This window comes from Ruditapes philippinarum, unplaced genomic scaffold, assembly GCF_026571515.1.
Source record: "Ruditapes philippinarum isolate M1 unplaced genomic scaffold, ASM2657151v2 ctg3423_1_1_1_1, whole genome shotgun sequence".
Taxonomy (NCBI): domain Eukaryota; kingdom Metazoa; phylum Mollusca; class Bivalvia; order Venerida; family Veneridae; genus Ruditapes; species Ruditapes philippinarum.
Genome location: NW_026867151.1, coordinates 152,166 through 173,692, shown reverse-complemented (window position 1 = coordinate 173,692; position 21,527 = coordinate 152,166). Strand labels below are relative to the sequence as shown.

At 31.6% G+C, this 21,527-nt stretch overlaps 2 protein-coding genes across 2 annotated transcripts; one reads left to right on the top strand and one right to left on the bottom strand.

Moving 5' to 3' along the window:
- Positions 1-488: 488 nt before the first annotated feature.
- Positions 489-8,885, bottom strand: LOC132735039 (integrin beta-like protein C). Its single transcript, XM_060721937.1, has 13 exons — positions 8,712-8,885; positions 7,696-7,940; positions 6,950-7,093; positions 6,493-6,628; positions 5,013-5,162; positions 4,226-4,374; positions 3,519-3,680; positions 3,176-3,216; positions 2,862-2,981; positions 2,416-2,529; positions 2,033-2,146; positions 1,333-1,487; positions 489-1,113 (listed from the first exon to the last, which is right to left on the bottom strand). The coding sequence occupies exons 1-13, from the start codon at positions 8,826-8,828 to the stop codon at positions 724-726; spliced, it is 2,037 nt and encodes a 678-aa protein (XP_060577920.1). The 5' UTR covers positions 8,829-8,885; the 3' UTR covers positions 489-723.
- Positions 8,886-13,840: 4,955 nt separating this feature from the next.
- LOC132735036 (ras-related protein Rab-38-like) lies at positions 13,841-21,408 on the top strand. Its single transcript, XM_060721935.1, has 9 exons — positions 13,841-13,960; positions 14,248-14,280; positions 15,513-15,609; positions 16,595-16,651; positions 16,893-16,925; positions 17,713-17,740; positions 18,103-18,177; positions 19,183-19,291; positions 19,678-21,408. Exons 1-9 carry the CDS (start codon positions 13,873-13,875, stop codon positions 19,857-19,859), a joined length of 702 nt encoding a protein of 233 aa, XP_060577918.1. The 5' UTR covers positions 13,841-13,872; the 3' UTR covers positions 19,860-21,408.
- The last annotated feature ends 119 nt before the right edge of the window (positions 21,409-21,527 follow it).

Here is a 21,527-nt window from a genome sequence, read left to right as displayed (position 1 = left end):
AGTTTACATGTGTTTATGTATTAAAGTAATAAGACGTTCATAACCAATACGTATCTTATACAATGATTGGCATAGTCGTTAATTAATTATCTAAAGATCGTTGAATTGGCCGCGTTGGTTTAAACCGTGTAAGGGACAAACCGTTGTTTCTTTGAGCAAAAACTTTTCACGCACTGCTTAATACTGGTTGGTTCCAGGAATGGATTCGAGAGTGTTTCAATAAGCATATAGCATTCAACACAATTGGACTAAAAGAACTTCGGGTAACTAAACATATGTTTGAAATTATATTTAACATTCCAATATACGTCGTACGTTTCGAAAGATGTTTGTTATCGGTATTAAACAATATGGGACGGAAACTTTTAATATTCCTGCCCTTCAGGAGTACATAATCCCATGTCTTATAATTCGCGATGTTAATCAGTTGAAATACGTATGTTTTTTTCCAAAATTAATTAGCAAAAAGATAAGAAGAAAAGGCAAGGTCTGTAATACAAAGATATAATTCAATTTATAAATTGCATGACTAATTAAAGTGATAAAGCGACAGATAATCAGCAGTACATTCATCTTTTATAATGTAATAATCAAATGTATTGTTTTCTTTAATGTATAAACTTCAACTTCAAATGTTATTGTTTCAAGACGATGTTGTCCAAATACATGTATATATTGACAACAAACAAAAACGTGTGCAATATAGAGTTTCGCAATTTCTTCCTACTTTTTAAAGAGCAACCACGGAGGTGGTGGATCTTTCATATTCTTGACAACACAAGCCCAACATTTACGATGCCTTGGTGTGATAGTATCCTCTTTTTTAGTACATGCAGTTTCAACTGGTGCCTCTTTCGTATTGGCTTTTTCCACAGTGTCTTTGTCGGCATCAAGTTGGGATTGATCATCTAGATCATCATGCTGAAAGCAGGGACCTTGTTTGTTAAATATACACTCTATGAATGTGTAAGCTAACACGGCGGTTAAAATTCCAAGGGTAACCCCAACAACACCGAAGCCGATACCCTTCTTTTTGTTATAAACATAGCAAAGCTCTTGTTTTCCGTGTCCGAGAAAACAGTCACAGCTAGAGTAATGCATGTAATCTGTAGTCTGTAAATAGAAAATGTGTTCATTTTCATCATTGAATTAGTAAATTTCATATTCTCATTTTAACAAAATTATTCTTGGCAATGCAACTATAATAATAATATTAACTGCTATGAAAGTACATCATCTTTTTTAACAGACAAGTCCTTTCTTATGATTTATTATTTCATTTACATTAAATACCATTGAGCCGTTGACTGGAAAATACAAACTAGTAAGTACCATTAGTGTTTCGTTGTAATATGTCTCATTTTCATGCCGGATTGCGCAGTGAGAACCATACCAGCCCTCTGAGCATGCGCATTCATAACCGGTAGTCTCATTGTATAGACACATCGCACCGTTCTCACATGGGTTGGACTTACATAGATCGATACCTATCATGTAATATGACTTATCATTAAAATGTTAGTATGAAGTTAATGTATGTGATTAATGATTAAAGATGTACTCTCCTTTAATCTAAAAAAATCAGTTACAAACTTTATTTGTTTGTGTGTGTGTGTTTTCCTTTATATCGCTATTATGTTAACAAATCATACGATTTGCGATTGCTCGTAAGGTAATTGCTTCGTTATTATTATCGAATATAATAAATCGCGATGAACAATTTAAAATAACAAGAAGTGAAATTCACAAAAGAAACAGAAGTAAATAAATGAATAAATAAGTAAATAAATAAATAAATACATACATACATACATAATGTTATTTAAACAAAATTATCATGGCTTAAATATTATGTCATCTTAGTATTGTATATTTTTCTGGTTCTTTGGGTTTGTTAATTCTAAAATTACTATCACTTTTAAACAGACTTACCAAAACCGAGTCTGTGTATCATCACATATTTTCTTTGCTTTTATTGCCCCTAAAGCAACGGCTCTTTCAAGATTATCAATAAAAGTAAAACATTCAGTACCTGTTTGACAAAGTTCCCCTGTAAAGCCAGGGATACAGTCACATACAGCTTTGATAACGAGGTCATGACAAGTGCCTCCATTTGCGCAAGTCCGAATCTTGCACTCATCTATATCTAAAATGTAAAACGGTTTGTGTATTCGGTATTGGTATCACGATTAATTTACTTTTAGAATTAAAATCTAAAAATGTCAAACTGTCATTTAAGTTGGTTATTAAAAAGTTACTATAAAAAAGAGTCACAATTTTCTGGATTTATCTGGATGCTATCCATATTGAATTTTAAACATTGAAACATCATTGTGTCTAGTATTGATTTTCAATACTTTAAGAGTTCAAACTCAAGGGAGTTGATATTGTAATATTTTTCATGATCACCATTACCTGTCTGACAATTGACGTCAGTGTAACCAGGGACGCAGCCACAAAAATATTCGTTTATGAGGTCAAAACATGTTGCACCATTCAAACAAGGGTTACTCGCGCATTCGTTTATATCTGAAAGAAACATAGATTCATATTTGATTAATGGTGGAACTGGTTAGTTTGAAAACGATAATAAATATGGATTCAAATTGTAGAATAGAACACAGATAATGCAGCCACACACAAGTAACAATCATTACAATGCAAAAAGCTTAAAACAGTGCGTATTATTCAAGTACGTTGCCGGTAGAGCTTCCAAACAGTTTTCCGAAGAACCTTGGTTAGAGTTCGGTTCGGGCTGAACATTTATTTATCCTTCTGAAAGATAAATTTAACAAATCAGATTTGTTTATATTTATATGGTTGTTTACTGTAATTAACTTAGGATAAATGACTAATCTTACCCGTTTGACATTGAAGACCCGTATATCCAGGAAGACAATCACATACAAAATCTTGCGTGTAGCCAATTCGAGAACAGGTACCATTGTGTGTACATGGAGCACTGGTGCAAGGGTTGATATCTAAAATGTATCTTGGTATATTGATATATTTTATACATTTGTATTTCATGGTAGGATAACCTCGGGTTTTGATAAATGAACTTTCTGAATCTGATTCGATGTCATTAAAAATGCTTCGTTTTCTTTTAGTGAAATAGAATAAGATTGCAAAAAATAGATTTCATTTTATGAAAAGAATGTGTTCAAAATTATACCCCATGCAGCTATCGTCACGCATCGCATATCACTACTGATTCTGTAAAAGAATAAGACAATCTTTTTATATGATATAGAACATCATTCCATATCAAAGTTAGACTTCAAATGTAATGAAAGCATCCGTTTGACTAAAGATGTATTTCCACTTTACAAGTCGGTGTTATGTTTAGTTCTTTTTTATCTCCGGAATACGAAAATAAGAGTCTATGAACAATGCCAAAAACAGAGAGATTGAAAATATTGCAGGTTCGCTTTCATATCACCTGTTCATGGACAGTAGTTGTGAAAACAAGTTCCGAAGCTGATAAATAGATTAACAGAAGCCTAATGATCACTTACTTGTAGGCATCTGTTGCTTCAGCACACAACGACTGAGGGCCTCTATCTGATGCAGAAGGGGTCCATGTCACGTCAATTGAATAAACACCCGGGCTCAAAGACAATTGTCTTATTGATGATTTCCGCAGGCCAGGTGGTCCAATCAACAGAAACGATCTTATGCTAAAAATACATAACGGTAAAAGTTGTAAGAAATGCAGGATTATTTATGTTTTTCTTTGAAAAGAGCATTAGTTAAACAGACAAAGATGACGTTGCTTAAACGGTGTACAACAATAATACTAATGCTAACAGCTTTTATTAAGTAAAACTATTTCAAATTCTGAGAAAAAATATACCAAGTTAAAAGCCATCAAAGGAAACCTGTTATAAAAGTAATCTTCCTATTCTGGAGTTTCTACGAATTAACTTAAACTTACAAGATTGTCTAGTGTATGGCATAGAGAATTTACATACCTGATTCCTCTGATGTGACATAGGACATCAACACACTGGTTCCCCTCGAAAAGACAAAATGCATAATGCTTGTTCCACTCGATATGGTATAGTACATAAACATACACGATTTCCATCGATTTGACATGAAGGATTAACACATTTTAAACTGGTTCCCCTATATTTGACATAGAGCATTAACATACCTGGTTCCCCTCCATTTGGCATAAAGCATGAACATAGCTTGAATATGGCATGGAGAATTGACATACCTAGTTCCCCTCGATGTGGCATAGAAGCTAACATACAGTGACCCGCCTGGTTGAACAACAATCACGGCCGATTCTGCAGGTGTTGGGTTTACAAAGACAGGCCTATCAGAGCATGATCGAGATTCAATATCAGGTGTTTTTACAAGAAACTGGAATAAATATATAGTTAACTATTGAATTTTCATTGTTGTAGATAGTACTTATTTTATATTATAAAACTGCTATATTTACTGATAAATTGATATTACATGTATATTATTTTCAGAAACCAGTTTAAAATGGGATTAAATATATTTGCTTGTGGCTACTTTATAAGGACGTTCTATGTTATTATAAATTATGTTTGTGAGTGCCATTACAAAATAATGTATTTCTTTTACAAATTGGGCATAAACAGATTGTTAAATCGAAAAAGTCAAAATGGAAAACTTAAAGGCATACCATTGCAACAAAATTGAGTATATTGTAGGATCTGATTGATTTGGCTGTTTGGTTGTAATAAAGTGCTAACAATTTTGATACACAAGTTTCAAAAGTGGAGTATTATCCGTGGCAATAAGAAACCTTTGAATATCAAATCTTACAAAAGTCAGTTTTAAACAATATCTAAAACTGAACAATTTCACCATTTCTATCTTTCCTTTCAATAAATCAAGAAACATGTGCATTTACTTTAAAAGAAGATAATCTACAATTGCATCATATTTGTAAAGGTTTGATTTGAAAAGCAAGTTATAGATTCTATGTACGTATATATATTTTGAAATATTTAGTTTTCATAACAAACCTGCAGTGGTACTGATGACAGCACATTTTGCGGTGTAAATTGGCGTCCACTCAATGTAATGGTTGTTTTTGGTTTGTCCTCTACCATGATCGCCACAGCGTATATATCGCCAGCTCCTGTAGTCGCAGATATTGTCAGCGTGCACTTATTCTAAGATATTTTATAAAACATTAGAACATGGTCAAGAATTTATCTGTCAATGATAATATATGGTAAACCCATCTATGGTTCTACGCTTCAATGCATTAAAGTTACGGACCTTTTGATAATGATATCCATCAGCTATTCTAAGAGTCCATTATACAAAAGAAATACTAATGATTCATTTACCAAAATAAGATTTTGCTTCTGTTGTTTGACATTAAAGACATTATAATGATTAAGTATTTTGCATCCGAGTAAAAAAACTTCTTTGTGTTCATTTTGCTACTTTTATGACAAATAATTGTAATTTAGCGCTATTTTCTCAAGGTAACAAGCATCTCACATGCTTTAAAACAATTACTTAAACTTTGAAAAATCTGTTTAAAGAGGGAAACATTTATTCGTTTCTAAGACAATAATATGTTCCTTTAAAGAATAATTTATATTACAAGCACTGTGTAGACACCGTACTTCGGATTACATTTTGTGGCTTAGACCTACGTAGTGTTTCAATTTGAAATGATATTTACTAATAAAGTACATGTACTTCAAAACTACATATACGGGTAAGTTTATCATATATTAACGGCGAAATAGAAAACCGTTTTTTTAAGGTAGAACGCGACAGTTTGCGAACTTTCGAGTAGCGTCTTGAAAATTGGTATGCAGAAAGTTGACCATATTTCTGATTTGATTCCTTTGATTTTATTCAAACAGTTTCAGCCACTTTTGTGTATTTTGGCAACCTAAATCAATTACATAAGAATGTGATATCTGAGCCGCGTAACGACAAAACCAACATAATGCGTTTGCGACTAGCATGCATCCAGACCAGCCTGCGCATCCGCGCAGTCTGATCAGGGCTTACCAACTCTATTACAAGTAGAGAAACTGATAGTGAACAGCATGGATCCTGGTCAGACTGCTCGGACGCGCAGACTGGTCTGGATCCATGCTGGTTGCAAACGCACTATGCTGTTTTTTTCATGGCGCGGCTCATTTATTTTAATTTAGGCAATGGAAACATTTGTCCAAAAATGTTCTTTTCAGTAAATCAATACACAATATCTATTGGAAAACGTGTATTCATGTATCCTTTTCAAGTTACTCTTGACATCTGTAACCTTTCATTTTCTGATCTTTGTTGCATATAATGCCTCGGAAATGAATAATTTTGTTTGATTCCTCAGAGTGGGAAAACATTGTTTAATTATGACTGTGTTCATTGAACGCCGCCTTTCCTTGTTGATCTTGTTTATCATATTTTTTACTAATGAATTTAAAGCATGTAAGATGCTTATCTCAAGTAGCACTGAATGTGACGAATGTACCATACCTCGTCTAAAACTGCGTTTGGAATCCTTCTACAAGCAGAGCTGCATTCGTTCCCAGATGCCCACCTACATCTAATGTTGTCGCCATCTTGATCTAAGACAGGTATTTTGATTGTTTGTGTGCATCCATATTTGACACTGTCACAGCACGAGTGTTAAGATAAAACAGAAGGTTAAATAATATTCAACATATTATGTTTAATTACTATTAAGGTATTTAGTAAATCCAGTATTTGGCCAATGCTGTTCACGTTTGGTAGAATAAAATGTAATTAAAAATTGCAGTGACATTACATATATATCGAAGAAATGTACAGTTATTGGAAAGCAATGTATTAAATGATTAAGAAAATTAAATCATAGATTTTCAAAAAACATTTAGCGTCACATATGTATTCCTCCAAAGTGATAAATTTTATTCTTATGAAGCAACAAGCGTACTATAGTTAGTAAACATACATGTACAATGGTTTCCCTGCTGTAACTGGGCTACTGTTAGGAACTTTTAAATCCGATCGGGTCCCTAAATCAACCGTTGTTGGTAAATTCCATGAACCATCACCTGTTCCATAGTCAAGGTCAATCCAACAACAGGCATAGTAGCTATATAATGTAACATTTCAATACTATTATTGAGTAATAAAGAAATAGAGATGAATATTTCAAAGACATCTAGTTAGAGTGGCAATTAATAACACAAAACATAATGCATATATATATATATAGTTAACATTATATATAATAAGGTGGTAGGCTGGTCTCTGTGGTTGAATCGTTAAGGTGAGCGAATAATCACTTGCCCCTGAAAGTTGTGGGTTCGAATCCCGTCAGTATGGTTTCATGTGATGAACTTGATGAGCATTGGTGGTTAAAACTCAGGTGCGTGCACTCTTGCGCCTGAAAACATAATTACACGAATATGCACTCGATGTCTTTCTCCGCCAGTGAAGTTGGAAATTCGCTGTATGACCTTTACCATCTCGTAGTGACTACAATTTTATAAAAGCAAATACACTAAGAGCGTTACATGAATTACATAACAATATTTCACATTTATTAAGTACATACAAACAGTATTAACTATCACGGCTAATTTTGTGCCCGGCATTGCTAATACAAGAACACATATTTCAATAAAATGTTACGCCAGAGAATACTTCTATCAAGTGCTTCACAACGCATATCGTATAGCAAAATTTGATTACCTGACTGTAAAAGGTCCACTTTTACTAAACGTATATCTAAACGTGTATTCACCTAGTTCCCAATTCTCTGATGAACTCACTGCGGTACAAATATATCCCTTTGAAGACAGAACTGTACCTGAACCTGCACAGCCAGATGTGCATTCCCATGAAAAGGTTGTATTGTCTACGTATCTTCCGATTAGAGATGGGGTACATCCTATCCCATAGGTATGCCTCCATCCGAGCTTGTACTTGAATTCAACCTGGATATGAATTTTTGTAGTATTTATATACACATATTTCGATAGAAGTTTTAAATAAATAAAATGAAACATTGTGCTTAGGATAAAATATATCATTACAGAAAAAATCACTCCAATTATATTTTTCCCTATAACTTAGCTGGTGGATTTCAAACTCAAGGTATTTACAAATAATGTCTATAACCTTTAGTTAAGATCATAGAATTATTTTTGTTTCACATGAAATATTATTCAAAGGGACTTCATTAAGGTGTTTTGCAAGGCAGTTCAGAAATTTGTTCCACTTGATGTATATCTAAACCAATAGCGTGTTTGCAAAATAAATTTCAGATCATTCACTCAAATTAGGCTCACAATTGTTCAAAAACTACTATTTTCAATTTATTTCTTGGTATATATATTATATTTTGCAAATATTGGTGTTTTAAATGCCCCAGCTGATCTATGTTAAATATTCAACTTTTATGTTTTTTTAGGATTTTCAACATCAGTGGATATTCTTTCAATACTACAAAATGACTGAATTAAAAAAATCGTTAAACTATATTAGATAATTGTAAAAGCCATTCTTTTGTCCGTGGTGATTACCATAAAAACAATTACATATTAATTATTTTTTAATTTTTTACGTTTTCATTGATTTTTAAAAAAAAATTTATTTACTTTTTCGATGTGTCTTTTATTAGTTTATTATTAATATTCAAATTTCGATTCCTTCAGAATTATAATTATAATACATTATTCCATTGATAGTTACAAGAAAAAAATTACTTCATATTTATTCCCTGTTGGTTTCCAACTGATTGTACCACCACGAAAATGATCACAGTGGCATGGCATGAATGAAAGTGTTAATATAAAAACACAAATGTTAAAGAATAATTCCATTGCATTGCTTTTGAAAGGGTGACTTTTTTCAGACACGGGATTTCAAAGCCTTATATACTTATATCATATCTTGCCTCTTCGTTTCTGCCCTACTTTCTCTAATACAGACATACGATCAACCAATCACATGCCTTGAAATTTTAGTGCAATGTATTATGACATTTGTTGACCTTAAACAGAAATTTTTAGTTCTCTATGTAATAAGTATTTTCCCTACACAAATACGGAAATCTTTGATAAAACAAATCACTTAAAAAGTAATTAGAAACACAAAAGTGCCGCTATAGAATTTCCTTTATCTATTGTTGGATTTACTGCAAGCGTTCTTTTTTCCTTTCTTTCTTTTCATATTTGGTGTTGGTGGGGAAGGATATTTATTTATTTATTTATTTATTTATTTATTTATTTATTTATTTATTTATTTATTTATTTATTTATTCATTTATTAATTTTCATCTTATCTTTATTTTTTTATGTTATTGATTGATTGATTTTTAATGTAAGATTGCCATATTTTTGACATGATTGATATGTATATTATTGAAAGTGTATAATCTTTTTCCGTTTTTTGTTAGTTTTCTGTCATTCAACTGCAATCAAAGCATTAAATTTTTAATATTATTTTAAGCCGACGATCTTAATCTATCAACATGTGGTACAAGTTTAGGAAAGCAATCTATCAATATTTATTTAAGTACTTCCTGGACACATGCCAATCACATGCCATTTCTAAAATATATATCAACATAACTTATCAATTTGTTATCATGATAGAAAGGACAGTATCTTATAGTGATACGACAAATAAGAAATACTATCGTCGGTCGCGTAATGATAAGTGTTCCTGTTTGAAGATAGGAGATAGTGTTTGATAAACTTAATGCTATTCAAATACTTCTCGGTTACTGACAAAAACATATGAAAGGTCACAACTCACAATTTATTTACTTTTGATATAAAATACTACTAATTGTACTCTCTTGAAAAAGTCGAAACGATAAAAAGAAATAAATTTGAAAAAGACAAGTTAAATCGGACAGAAGGAAATAATTAATTTCGTCTACAATCGTCATATATCCGGAAGTTAATCAGCACTTTTTAAAACTTCTGCTCTTCTGCTTTTGAATTTTTATATCACAGGTACCCTCTCATTTTTAAACACACATAGGTACCCTCAATGCACGACATATGCTTTTATTAGCGTTAATCGTTAAGTATGAAATATTTACATAAAAGTAAGAAATATTACATACCTAACGATTAACGCAAATAAAAGCATACATATATGTCGTGCCTTGAGGGTATGTGTGTTTAAAAATGAGAGGGTACCTGTGATATAAAAATTCAAATGAAGAGAGGTAGCCCGTGCCGCTGCAAAACCGAAAGTAGGGTGTTTTTATGAATTTTACATTTATTTTTGACAATGCATTGCCATTTGTCCAAAGATGATATGTAAATGAACATATCAAATATGTATGATGCATATATAATCAAGCCACAGGTTAATTTCAGCCCAAAAAATATGTCGAGGTGATGGGCGAAGCAAGACATGTCGATTTTTTGTAGCTTATTGTGAATTTGTAGTACATGAAAAACGGGCACATGACAAATCAGCACATAGATAAAACATTCTAGTGTTCCGTGGTATACATCTTTTCTACGTGTCATACCTTCTTTCCTTATTATATTGAAATTTTACTGTATGGTTATCCATCGCAGGTTTGTTTTTAGCAGAGAGTGGCCTGTGCATGTGCAAAGAGGGTACCGTTTCAGCAGATTTCGCAAAGAGGGTACCGATATGGATATGCACCGTGTTCTAACGCTATTAACATTTGTAAACGATTTTGCAACTTCCATTTATGGAATGATCACGGAAATAGACGAAAATTAATAGGCGGAGCCAATTTCACGAAAGCAGAATATAAAGAGAGGTAACTCTTGCTGGTACAAAAATATTTCAAATTATATAGAAACTGTTACATCAATCTTGACTTCGAACATCCTCTGATTTTGTTGAAACGTATTCTAGTACAGGATATTCAAGTAATGCAAAATTGGTTCAGATATAATGTAAAAATGTAACAACGTATATACTGATAATGAGCATAATAATATGCAAAAACTAAAGTTGGTGAAATAACATAAGGAAATGTTTCCCATATATAATGACACACACCACTATTCATTGATATCAATGTAGGGTTTTGTGAGCCACGGCAATACTCTTAAGCATATCTTTTTTTTTACCTTCAGCAAATAGTACTAGAATGCGATACATGGAAGGCACTTTTGGCAACACGAATAAAGAGAACTGAACAATAAGCCTGTGCCTTCTTTCTTTAAAGGACTATGTTGGGTTGTAGAAAAACTCATATTTTTGACCAAGTGTATAACCACGAAACAATGCAAAGTTTACTATCGATAATTCCGTTGTATAACCAAAACTTGTGAATTTGTCCCATTTTAATGTTGAAATAAATATTCAGTGTATCCTGGCAACTCTGTTTACCTCCATTGGGAGGTATTTTGAGTCATAGGATGTGATTAAGCCTTTTATTGTTAAATATATGTAAATTGGCGTAGGTTAAGGTCTTTTTATGCATTGTGCTGAATCAATAGCACCTCTAAAATCTGTGTATACATGCTGTCATTAGCTGTTTCCTAGATTTGCTGTCTAGATTTGCTGTCTATATGATCAACAACAGAGAACTACTTTTATGTACATGAAATACTACACAGAAAATTTATTAAGTTTTGTAAGTGATGGCTTTCTAAGAGATAAAATAAACAAGGTATACATAAATTGATAATCAACATACATACATTTGGACTCATTTAAATTTTACTTATTGAAAAACAAAATGGGGAAAATGGGAAAATACATGGTAAAAATAAAAAGTTATGTACGAAAGGGTACATACAACTTTGGTTATGATTTTACTATTGTTAAAGGTTTTTTTTCTTGTCAAGTCATACGCTAGAATTAAGGTTACTAATATAATAGTACTACTGGGAAAGACAACAGCCAGAATTTGGTCTGTATTAGTAATTAGTCGTATCAAAATCTCTATCAGATGTTGAATTGAAAATTTGAAAGTGGTAAGGTAGCAGTTTATCTGTAAATGTTACTCATTTCTATGCAAATTGGAATACCATCAGTAAAATTTATTTGTCGTTGAATATAGTCTTTTCAATAGTTTTCACTTCCTTGAAAAATATTTAACCTCAGACAGTATGTAACCTGGTGTTTTTTGGTGTTTTTTTTAAGTTTCTTTTTCCAGGAAATGTGGTGTCTACAACGTTTTAAAACTTATATGCCTATGTTCCTTTAAAGTCCGCTGATGTTGATTGTAGGCAATCATGCAAGTGAATTATGTTTAGTAACCAAATGATAAACGGAAACAACGCGACGGTAAATACCGAAAATGAGCGGAAAATACGTTTATTTACGATGATTAAGTGGGCGGTAAAATGGGCGGAGCTTATTTTATCTCCTATTGAAAAACGTGTAAAGCTGGATTATGCTGATCTGAATCATGATGGTTCGACAATGTAAAGCTAAGAATGTAACTTCTGTTTTGAGTATTCGAACACTTGGTATTGCTACAATCAGTTAATGTTTTGTCGTTTAACAAAATGTATTTTGTTGAAATGCTTGTTAATAATGTTAAATCGGCAAACTCAATCCAAGTATGCAACATTGGAGTTTACATACAAAGAAATACAATTGTATTTTTTCCATTAACAAACTGTTCAACTCAGATCAACAAGGCTGGATTTTTGGCAACGAATAGCCTCCATATCAATGATAAGTATAGATTTCAATCATAAGTATATTGATATATTTTCAAGCAAGTGATCCGTCATTGGCGGTTCACCAATTTTGTATGTGTTTGCTTCAATCTTTGCTTCTTCTCCCTGATTTTGATTGAATTTTTGCTCTTTTAATAAATGGACCAAAACTTTGTTTATTTTGGCCTTTCCAAATAATAAACCAGACCTTTGTGTTCTGCCAAATTGATTAACAAATTCTTCGGTAACATCTTCCCTTTTCAAATAGTGAATCAGTTCTTTATGTACTTCAGCCCCTGTAAGAAATGAACCAGATCTTTGATTCATACGACACTTCCAACAGAAGGACCAGAACATTATTTATTTCCGCCCTTCAAAATGATGATTAGTTAATAGATAACTTTTGCCCTTCAAAATGATGATTCGGGTCTTTGTGATAACTTCTGCCCTTTCAAATGATAAACAAGTTATTTGTTTACTACCGACCTTCTGAAATACTACTGAAATGTGTGTAATTATCGAAGTTCTAATATAACGCATAATTTTATATAAATAGTTGACATTTGTTTGTTTTGCTTGTTAAACCAAAATGTACATTGTATATCGCAGAGCGAACACCAGGTACAATATTTTCATGTGTGGATAGCCACGATTAAAAATATAGCATTTTAAACACGTAAACAATATTAAAATGTACAACAGAAATCAAAATCTGGTTCAGTATTATGGGCTAATTATGAAGAACTTTTTTTTGAAATCCGTAACAAGACATCGAAAGTAAGATACTTTCGGAAATAAAAATGAATATCAGTTTGTAGGCTTAATGGGCCTTTAAACTGCAAAGACACATTATGTAACGCTCAAACAGTATTCAAAACATTGTAGTACCGCGGTTATCTTAATACGCGTAAGACATTGCGTGTTAACGCATACATCTGTACAAGTACATGTATGCGTAAGAAGAAGTCATTAAAGAGTAAAATTCAGTGCCAAAGCATAATGATTTAAAATCTTAATTCTAACTTAATAACATTAGAATGCAGATACGTGTTTTTTTTTGTTTTTTTGTTTGTTTTTTTTTTTAATTTCTAGAGCTAGCTTATATGTACATATCAATGTAAATGTTAGTAATTTAAACGGTGTAACATCTTAACCCACTGTTTACTATAGATTATTTTTGTTCGTGTTCAATCATATCATAAAGACAGGGTCATATCTATTTTTAAATCGGTCGTCACGTGATAAATCTCACATGATAATAAAAATGGCTGCTACCAACAAATTTTCATCCACCCGTGAACATCTATTTAAAGTATTAGTGATAGGGGAGTTTGGCGTCGGTAAGTAATTTTGTTTATAAGTTACTTTTAAAATCAGGTTTCATACAGTATTTTAAACGTACATTATGTACATAATAAGGAAAACTACAATTACAATGTATAGTTAAATGTACAATGTATATGCAAATTAACGCTGTTTAAGATTAAATTTTAATGTAAACCGAAAGTAGATAGTTTTAAACCCCAGAATTTTATTGGTTCATGTTAGTGTATATAATTAAAGGTGGTAATCTTAATAAATAGGTATGATTTTAAGCATTTTAAGTGTTTTTAATCTGTAATTTCAGGCAAGACATCTATTATCAGAAGATACGTAGACGGTAAAATTTTAAATATAACTTTATGTTTACACAGCAAGACTTCAATGCAATAGCTGATTATTTGATTTGTTGACCTCACAAGGTGATTAATTTAAATGTTTTGGATTTGTCAAAAAAAAGCTAATAGCTTATAGTTAAACAGATACATGTAAAAGTAAAAATGAATGAAAAGTCATTATATTTTATAGAATATTTTAAACTTGACATGTGTATTTCTTATATCCATTAAGACATGCTTGATAAAAAATACTTTATAAGTAATCAATGTTTAACACTCAGATAAAACATCAAATGGTATATATAGGTAATATCTACGAACAAACTGATTTGTTTATATATCACACCTTTGTTCGTTGGATTAGTCTTTACCAATAGTATAGAACCAAACAACTCTTTACGTTCGTGCTGTCTGGCCAGGCTATATGTGCCGCGTCACGACAAAACCAACGTAATGCGTTTACGACCAGCATGGATCCAGACCAGTCTGCGCATCCGCGCAGCCTGATCAGGATCCATGTTGTTCGCTTACAAACACTATATTACAAGAGGAGAAACTGATAGCGAACAGCATGGATCCTGATCAGACTGCGCGGATGCGCAGGCTGGTCTGGATCCATGCTGGTCGCAAACGCACTATGATGGTTTTGACGTGACGCGGCTCATATATTGTTGACTGTTGGTAACTATGTTCAAATTTTCATCTTGATAATCCCAAACATTGAGAACGGAAATTAAAAAAATATAAATTAAAGAAATTCAGCAGGTTAAGGATTAATTACTTCTGGTTTTTCAGAGCTCTTGGCGCTAATAATAAATGTAGGCATCCAGAGTCAACATTTATAGATACTTAAATCCCTTTTAATGTGAATGTGACAATGAACAGCTTCAAATTTATTATATGGGAACGTTTCTTACACAAATTCAAAAAGATAGTTATTACGAAACAAATTCAGAGTGACATCGTGTAACGGTATGGCAGATGTATGCAGTTGCCATCTTCAGTAACATTCTTTAACGAGTCGTGTGCCTGATGTAAAAAACTAATCTTACACAAATCTAACGGATCATTTAGCTATAAATCTTCATTTTTTATCAATTAAATATTTTCCCGTAAGATAAATATGTTAACATGGAGACATTGTTTTAGATTCGTAAAGATTGTTTTATTGCATTTATCGAAGATAGGAACGATATACTTGTGTATGACTGACATTAAAATTTTGTTGTTTTAGGACATTTCAACCCAAATTACAAACTAACCATTGGTGTCGACTTTGCTTTGAAATCAATAGAATGGGATACAGATACAAAAGTGAATTTACAATTATGGTAAGGCAGCTATATGTACATTTTTGTTCTATCTTAATGTTATAGATGTATGGCAATTTAAATAGGAGGTCCATTTAAAGCAAGAAGCGTCTAAATAAAATAGATTCGATTGCTCTTTAAAGCAACATGCCCCAAATTCATGCGTATTTTCATGAAAATGTTGGTAATGTATTAAAAAGTAAATTATTGCAAAGTGAACAACAAAAATAATTTTCACATTGCAAACAGCATTTACAATTCGAGTAAAGTACCAAAACAAGGCCAAAATATGTAACAATAGTCCTTATAGCATTAATAACGCAGTAGAAATATGGTGAAAAATACTGCAAAATCGGTTATAAATCACACATTAAAAGGAAATTATTATTTCTATTTTGAATCTTTTTCAATGTTCTTAAAATCATAGTACTTTTTTTCTCACGTTTGATTTTCTTGAAATATTTTAGAGTGATAACGAAACCAACTTTAGTCATATTTAATCTTAATATTGAAATAATGATAACGAAGGGCCTTACAATATGTTTTTACCGCGATGAAGTGTGGGAAGTATTTGAAATAAGGATAATTTCTATTGTTTAAAAGGAAAAAATCTTCTGATAGCATGATACTTGTGACTTTCCAAATTTTTAAGCATATTATGTAACATTCACTCGGGCTTTTCTTCTCCCTGTCTTTTCTTTAGTTATGGTTGATATGCATTATTTGAACCGGAAATGATTTAAAATAAAAAAGTAATTTTAAATGATTAGTTATAAGGTTTATTAATCACTTTTGCAAAACTTTTTGACGGATGAATTTGTCTTTGTTTATCATTTAAAACAACAAAATAAGATCATTGAATTCATTTGCATTCTATTTAAATTACTGCAGTAACAACATATGTTCATTCTAAATATAAAAACTTCTTTCAATTTGTAGTTTAATTTAATGCTTAAAGCATAGTTATATCATTTTAATTCTAATTGATTTTATATTTTAACTTCAGGGATATAGCTGGACACGAGCGGTTTGGTCACATGACAAGGGTTTACTACAAATACGCGTAAGTTTTGATTATAGCTACTTAAAAGTAACCGTATGAATTACATTCTTTGAAGCGTCACACATGCTTCTTGTCTTAAATTTAAATACCTTATAGACGTATATGTGCGTAAGACAGCTGGCAAATATATCACAATACAGATTAGAGAGTATATCTTATCTATAATGCATTTTACACAACAATATATTTTTATTGTTATACATTGACGAAAATTCATGAAGTTACAATCTTTTTTTTTCAGAATAGCTGCAATAATTGTATTTGACTTATCAAGGTAAGATAGTGTTTATCTAAAAACGAAATATATCAAACATGTTTAACTTAATAATTTTATAACCATTATTTATAGTAAAAATAAGCAGTCAACTTCTTTTTAAAACGTTCCCTTTAATATTTCAAAGTGTTGGCTGAACAGCCTTCTTCAGGGTACATAAATAACTATTATAAGTTTTGATTATAGATTATTATCAGTCATTATTTACAAGTCTTTTTCAGACTTTGCGAACTTAAATGTCCATTATGCCTCATTAATGCTATCATTTGTTTTATTTCTTAATAACTTTTTATTTTAAGTATCTTGTAAAGTAGATATATTTTGCTATGTTAGTATAATAATTCGGAATCAATATTTTGTATGAAAATAAAAATAATACAAGATTATTTACAATCTGCTGCCTTCACAACACATTACTGCACATTTAGCGCTACTTCCTTTACCATTATTTTAACGTTATTAAACACTTGTTTGACAGTTTGAAAGAATTATAGAAATATGTATTTCTGAGGCAAAATGTGCCTTTAAGGAATGAAAATAACATAGAATAACAATTTGTGTTCTGGATGTTGATGTTAAAATCTTACCCCGGCATTAGTTTGATAATTTCATTCTATTTTTCCTTAGAATGATTCTGATTGTGTCTTAGTCAACCTGCTGTTTGTAAACAATGTTTACGGCTTCAAAAAAGTACATAATATATTTTTTCCGTATCATGTCAGATAAAAGTGTTCAGTTATAGCTTTGTAAAAAAATATCATGGAACACATTATTTCTTGCATTTCAGACCAGCAACTTTCGACTCTATACCAAAGGTATGTTTTGTTCATGTATAAATCTCTTATTTTTCAATGTTTTTAAAATATATACGTTTCTTTCCACCACTTTCTGTTGAAGTCATATTATTTTACGCATATTTTAGTAACAATTGTTATTGTCTGTCTTATAATTATGCACTAAGTTTAAGAGTATATTAACATATTAGCAAGCTTTAAAACTTCGTGTTTTGCGCATTTTTGAAACATTTCTATTTCCATCTTGAAACTATTTTATGTTAAAATCTCTTATTCCGAAACACTGGCTATATGATGCGTTATAAAATCATGACGTAATGAATGTTTTCTATCTTGATTATGATATCTTTAATATACTACCAATATATATGATTAATTTACAGTGGTTGAATGATGTAAATTCTAAAGTTATGTTGTCAAATGAGGATCCTGTTCCAGTCATACTACTAGCTAACAAGGTAATACAGAAAACCAACACGAGTATGCACATTTAATTAAAAGGTTAAGTTAGACTCAGATCTAATATTACAGTTACAATGTGTTATAACGGGGGACTCGTTTATAAAACATTGATTGTAATCAATAATGGCCGCCACCGATCCCGCGTTTAAAAGTATGTGACGCATGTCTTACTGTGGTAATTTTAGTTTATCTGTTTGATGACAATTGTAGAAACTGAATAATCAGGTTATACAAGGGGTTGATCTTGATGTGTGACAATACAAATATTTTATCATTTTTTGATATCTTAAATTAAATATGTAATTTTTTTTTGTAAAGTAATTTGAAAAGAAACTGTATTTGTGTCGTTATGAATTGCAAACATTAACACTTCCTTTTTCATGTTAGAGCTTTCGTCTCTGACTAATTGTCACGCATTTCCATTTGATCAAATGCCGCAAAGAACATTAAACGTGTTCATGTGAGAAAGCTATCAAGCTTTCGTATGGAAGTCCAGGTCGGTGGTTGTATCCAGAGAACATATATTAGAAATATTCCACAGAAGGGAACTTGCGACCTTCTTTAACCTGGAAAACCGTCCTTTCACATAAATTACAGTTCTTGTGTGAAGCTGTGAATTATTATTTAATGTTGCACCGAGCATGAAAGCATGAAAATGGTGAATTGTTTGCACGTTCATAGCATTATTTAGCATGTACTGAGGTGGCAGTGACATATGTATTACTTAAATCGGAGCATTTGTTTAAGCATTGTTAAAATAAGAAATGGCTTGTTTCAAGGCAATTGACAATTCATTAATCTTCTCTACTCTGTTTACACTTCTTTTACCTACTACATTGTGGTATTTTAATATCATATATATGACACACATAGCAATTGATTTAGTAAATATTGAAGGAAGAAAGTGGCAATTGACTTCGTGTGTATTGTTTACACATACACTAAGCCAACAAGACCTTTCAAATGGATTTTGTGTTTTATATTTATGTTACTGCTTTCAGTGTGATGTTGAAGATGTTACAATAGATGAAAAGAAAATAAGTGACTTTTGTCAAGCTCATAATATTGTTAAGTGGTATCAGACATCTGCAAAGGATAATGTTAATATAGGTAAGTCGTTTCCCGTTTACTCAAACCAATCTTATAAAGACTATTATAATTTTATACTGTTTGTTTTATTATTATTCTTGTCTTATGTATTCATTTAACAAAAAAGGCAGTGACCCTCCGTTGCCCATTGTTAATAATGCTGACTTTAAATCACTTTGTCCCTACCACTGAAGGTTTGAAGCACTTGAAAGATTCTTTTATATAGGGGAATAATCAACCTCAGGTTTCCTGATTTTTTCCCAAACTAGTAATACTAAAAAGTCACCGTATACTATTTACACTGTGTACGTTAAACAAAGCAAAACGAACTAGCTTATTATAAGAATATTCAGAAAACCGTAACTTTTCTTTTCCCTTAACATTTTTGTCATATAAATGTATTACAGATGAAGCTATGAAGTTGTTGATAGATTATATCTTAAAGTTACCGGCAGAAAATCAGCAACCAGAAGAACACATTACACTCCCAAGCCGCAGACATAGCAATACAAACCCCGGTAATACGTATGAGGAATCATTTGAAGAAGACGATACCGGCAGACAAAAACAGTCCCAGTGTTGCAGTTGATACTGTTTTTAATGTTAGTAGTAACTATATAGACTGAAAAGGTCTGATTGTTTTGGCCCCCTTAAACTAAAAAACGGACGCAATCTTAGAAACGCCTTTCGAGAAATAAGAGGATCGTTTTAATCATAACTTCTTTTACCTTTCCTACAGATGTTACTATATTGCTAATTTATTAAGTTAATTGTTAAAATGATGTACACATCAAAAAGAAAAACAATCACCACTTAACAATCACCACTTCAAATTAGTTATTCCAATAATGCTGTATTGTTGTGGAATGCAATTAAATAAAAGTAAAAAGGTTTGGATGCTCACTATATGAGCCGTGTCATGACAAAACCAACATAATGGGTTTGCGACTAGCATGGATCCAGACCAGCCTGCGCATCCGCGCAGTCTGATCAGGATCCATGCTGTTCGCTATCAGTTTCTCTACTTGTAATAGAGTTTTTAAGCGAACAGCATTGATCCTGATCAGACTGCGCGGATGAGCAGGCTGGTCTGGATCCATGCTGGTCGCAAACCCATTATGTTGGTTTTGTCATGGCGCGGCTCATATCTTAAATATATCGCCTGTGGGCCAGATGGAACAAGTCTTTGCCACCAGTAGAGTGCTAGGCAAGTTTGTGCTTCCTGGCTTTCTGACAAATCCCTATACTATTGTTAGCTCATGTTTTGTATTGAAATTTTGACGACCAATAATCTTTGTATGTATTAGTCCTAATTTCAAAAATGGACAGATTAAGGGTAAATACAATTAGAAAGCTATCTTCATGTTTTAACTAAGCTCTATGATTTCATTTTATTGTGTTAAATTTAGTTTCGTAAGTATATATTTTAATAGAAAATATGTTCAGACATGATTACGTAATAACCGATTTTCATATTTTGTAGTTTTTATTGTTGTCAAGTAATTTGTTGCCTGAATACAAATAAATAATTTGTGTCGAATGTAAATCACATGTGTTTTTAGGTATATAGTTAAAGTAGAATGAAATATCTATAACAGAAATTAATAAATCAATGGTCCTTTTGCTCCTTTTGTATGGATTTCAATGCTTTGCTTATACAATTAAACATTACTTGTTTTTCATTTCTTTTGATAATAATTTCCATTTGACCTGACAGTGTTTTATCAGATGTGGCAATGATTTCATTACTGTCGTATTCAGACACTTTATTTGTATACATGATTTAAAATTATAGTTTAACGTATCAATATTGTACTTGAGCTTGTACATTTGGAAATATCATACAATTTGCAAACGAAACTGAATGTTGTTTTGCTATTTCTTTAGCCAGTTTTCGTCTCATAGATGTTATTTTACAAAAGTTTTATTGTCTTCTTCTGAGAATTTAGTTATTTGTACCCGTCTTAAAAATGAAATATATTAATATATTTATGTATATAATTACGAGATCTCAGATTGTCTCTAAAGCAAGATGTCTTAATATATTACCAAGTGTTTTTCTCTCATTCTGTTAGGCTGTATATAAATTATGTAAATGCATTATGTGCAATGTTTCAAATAAAAGTGTTTTACAAACATATTTTGATGCTTGTGTTTTGATGTGAAACATTTCAAATGACTGCAGTTATTATCGAGAAAAAGGTTGAGGCTGGATAAATAATGCAAGGTGTAATATGTCAATCGTCTATTGCATTTG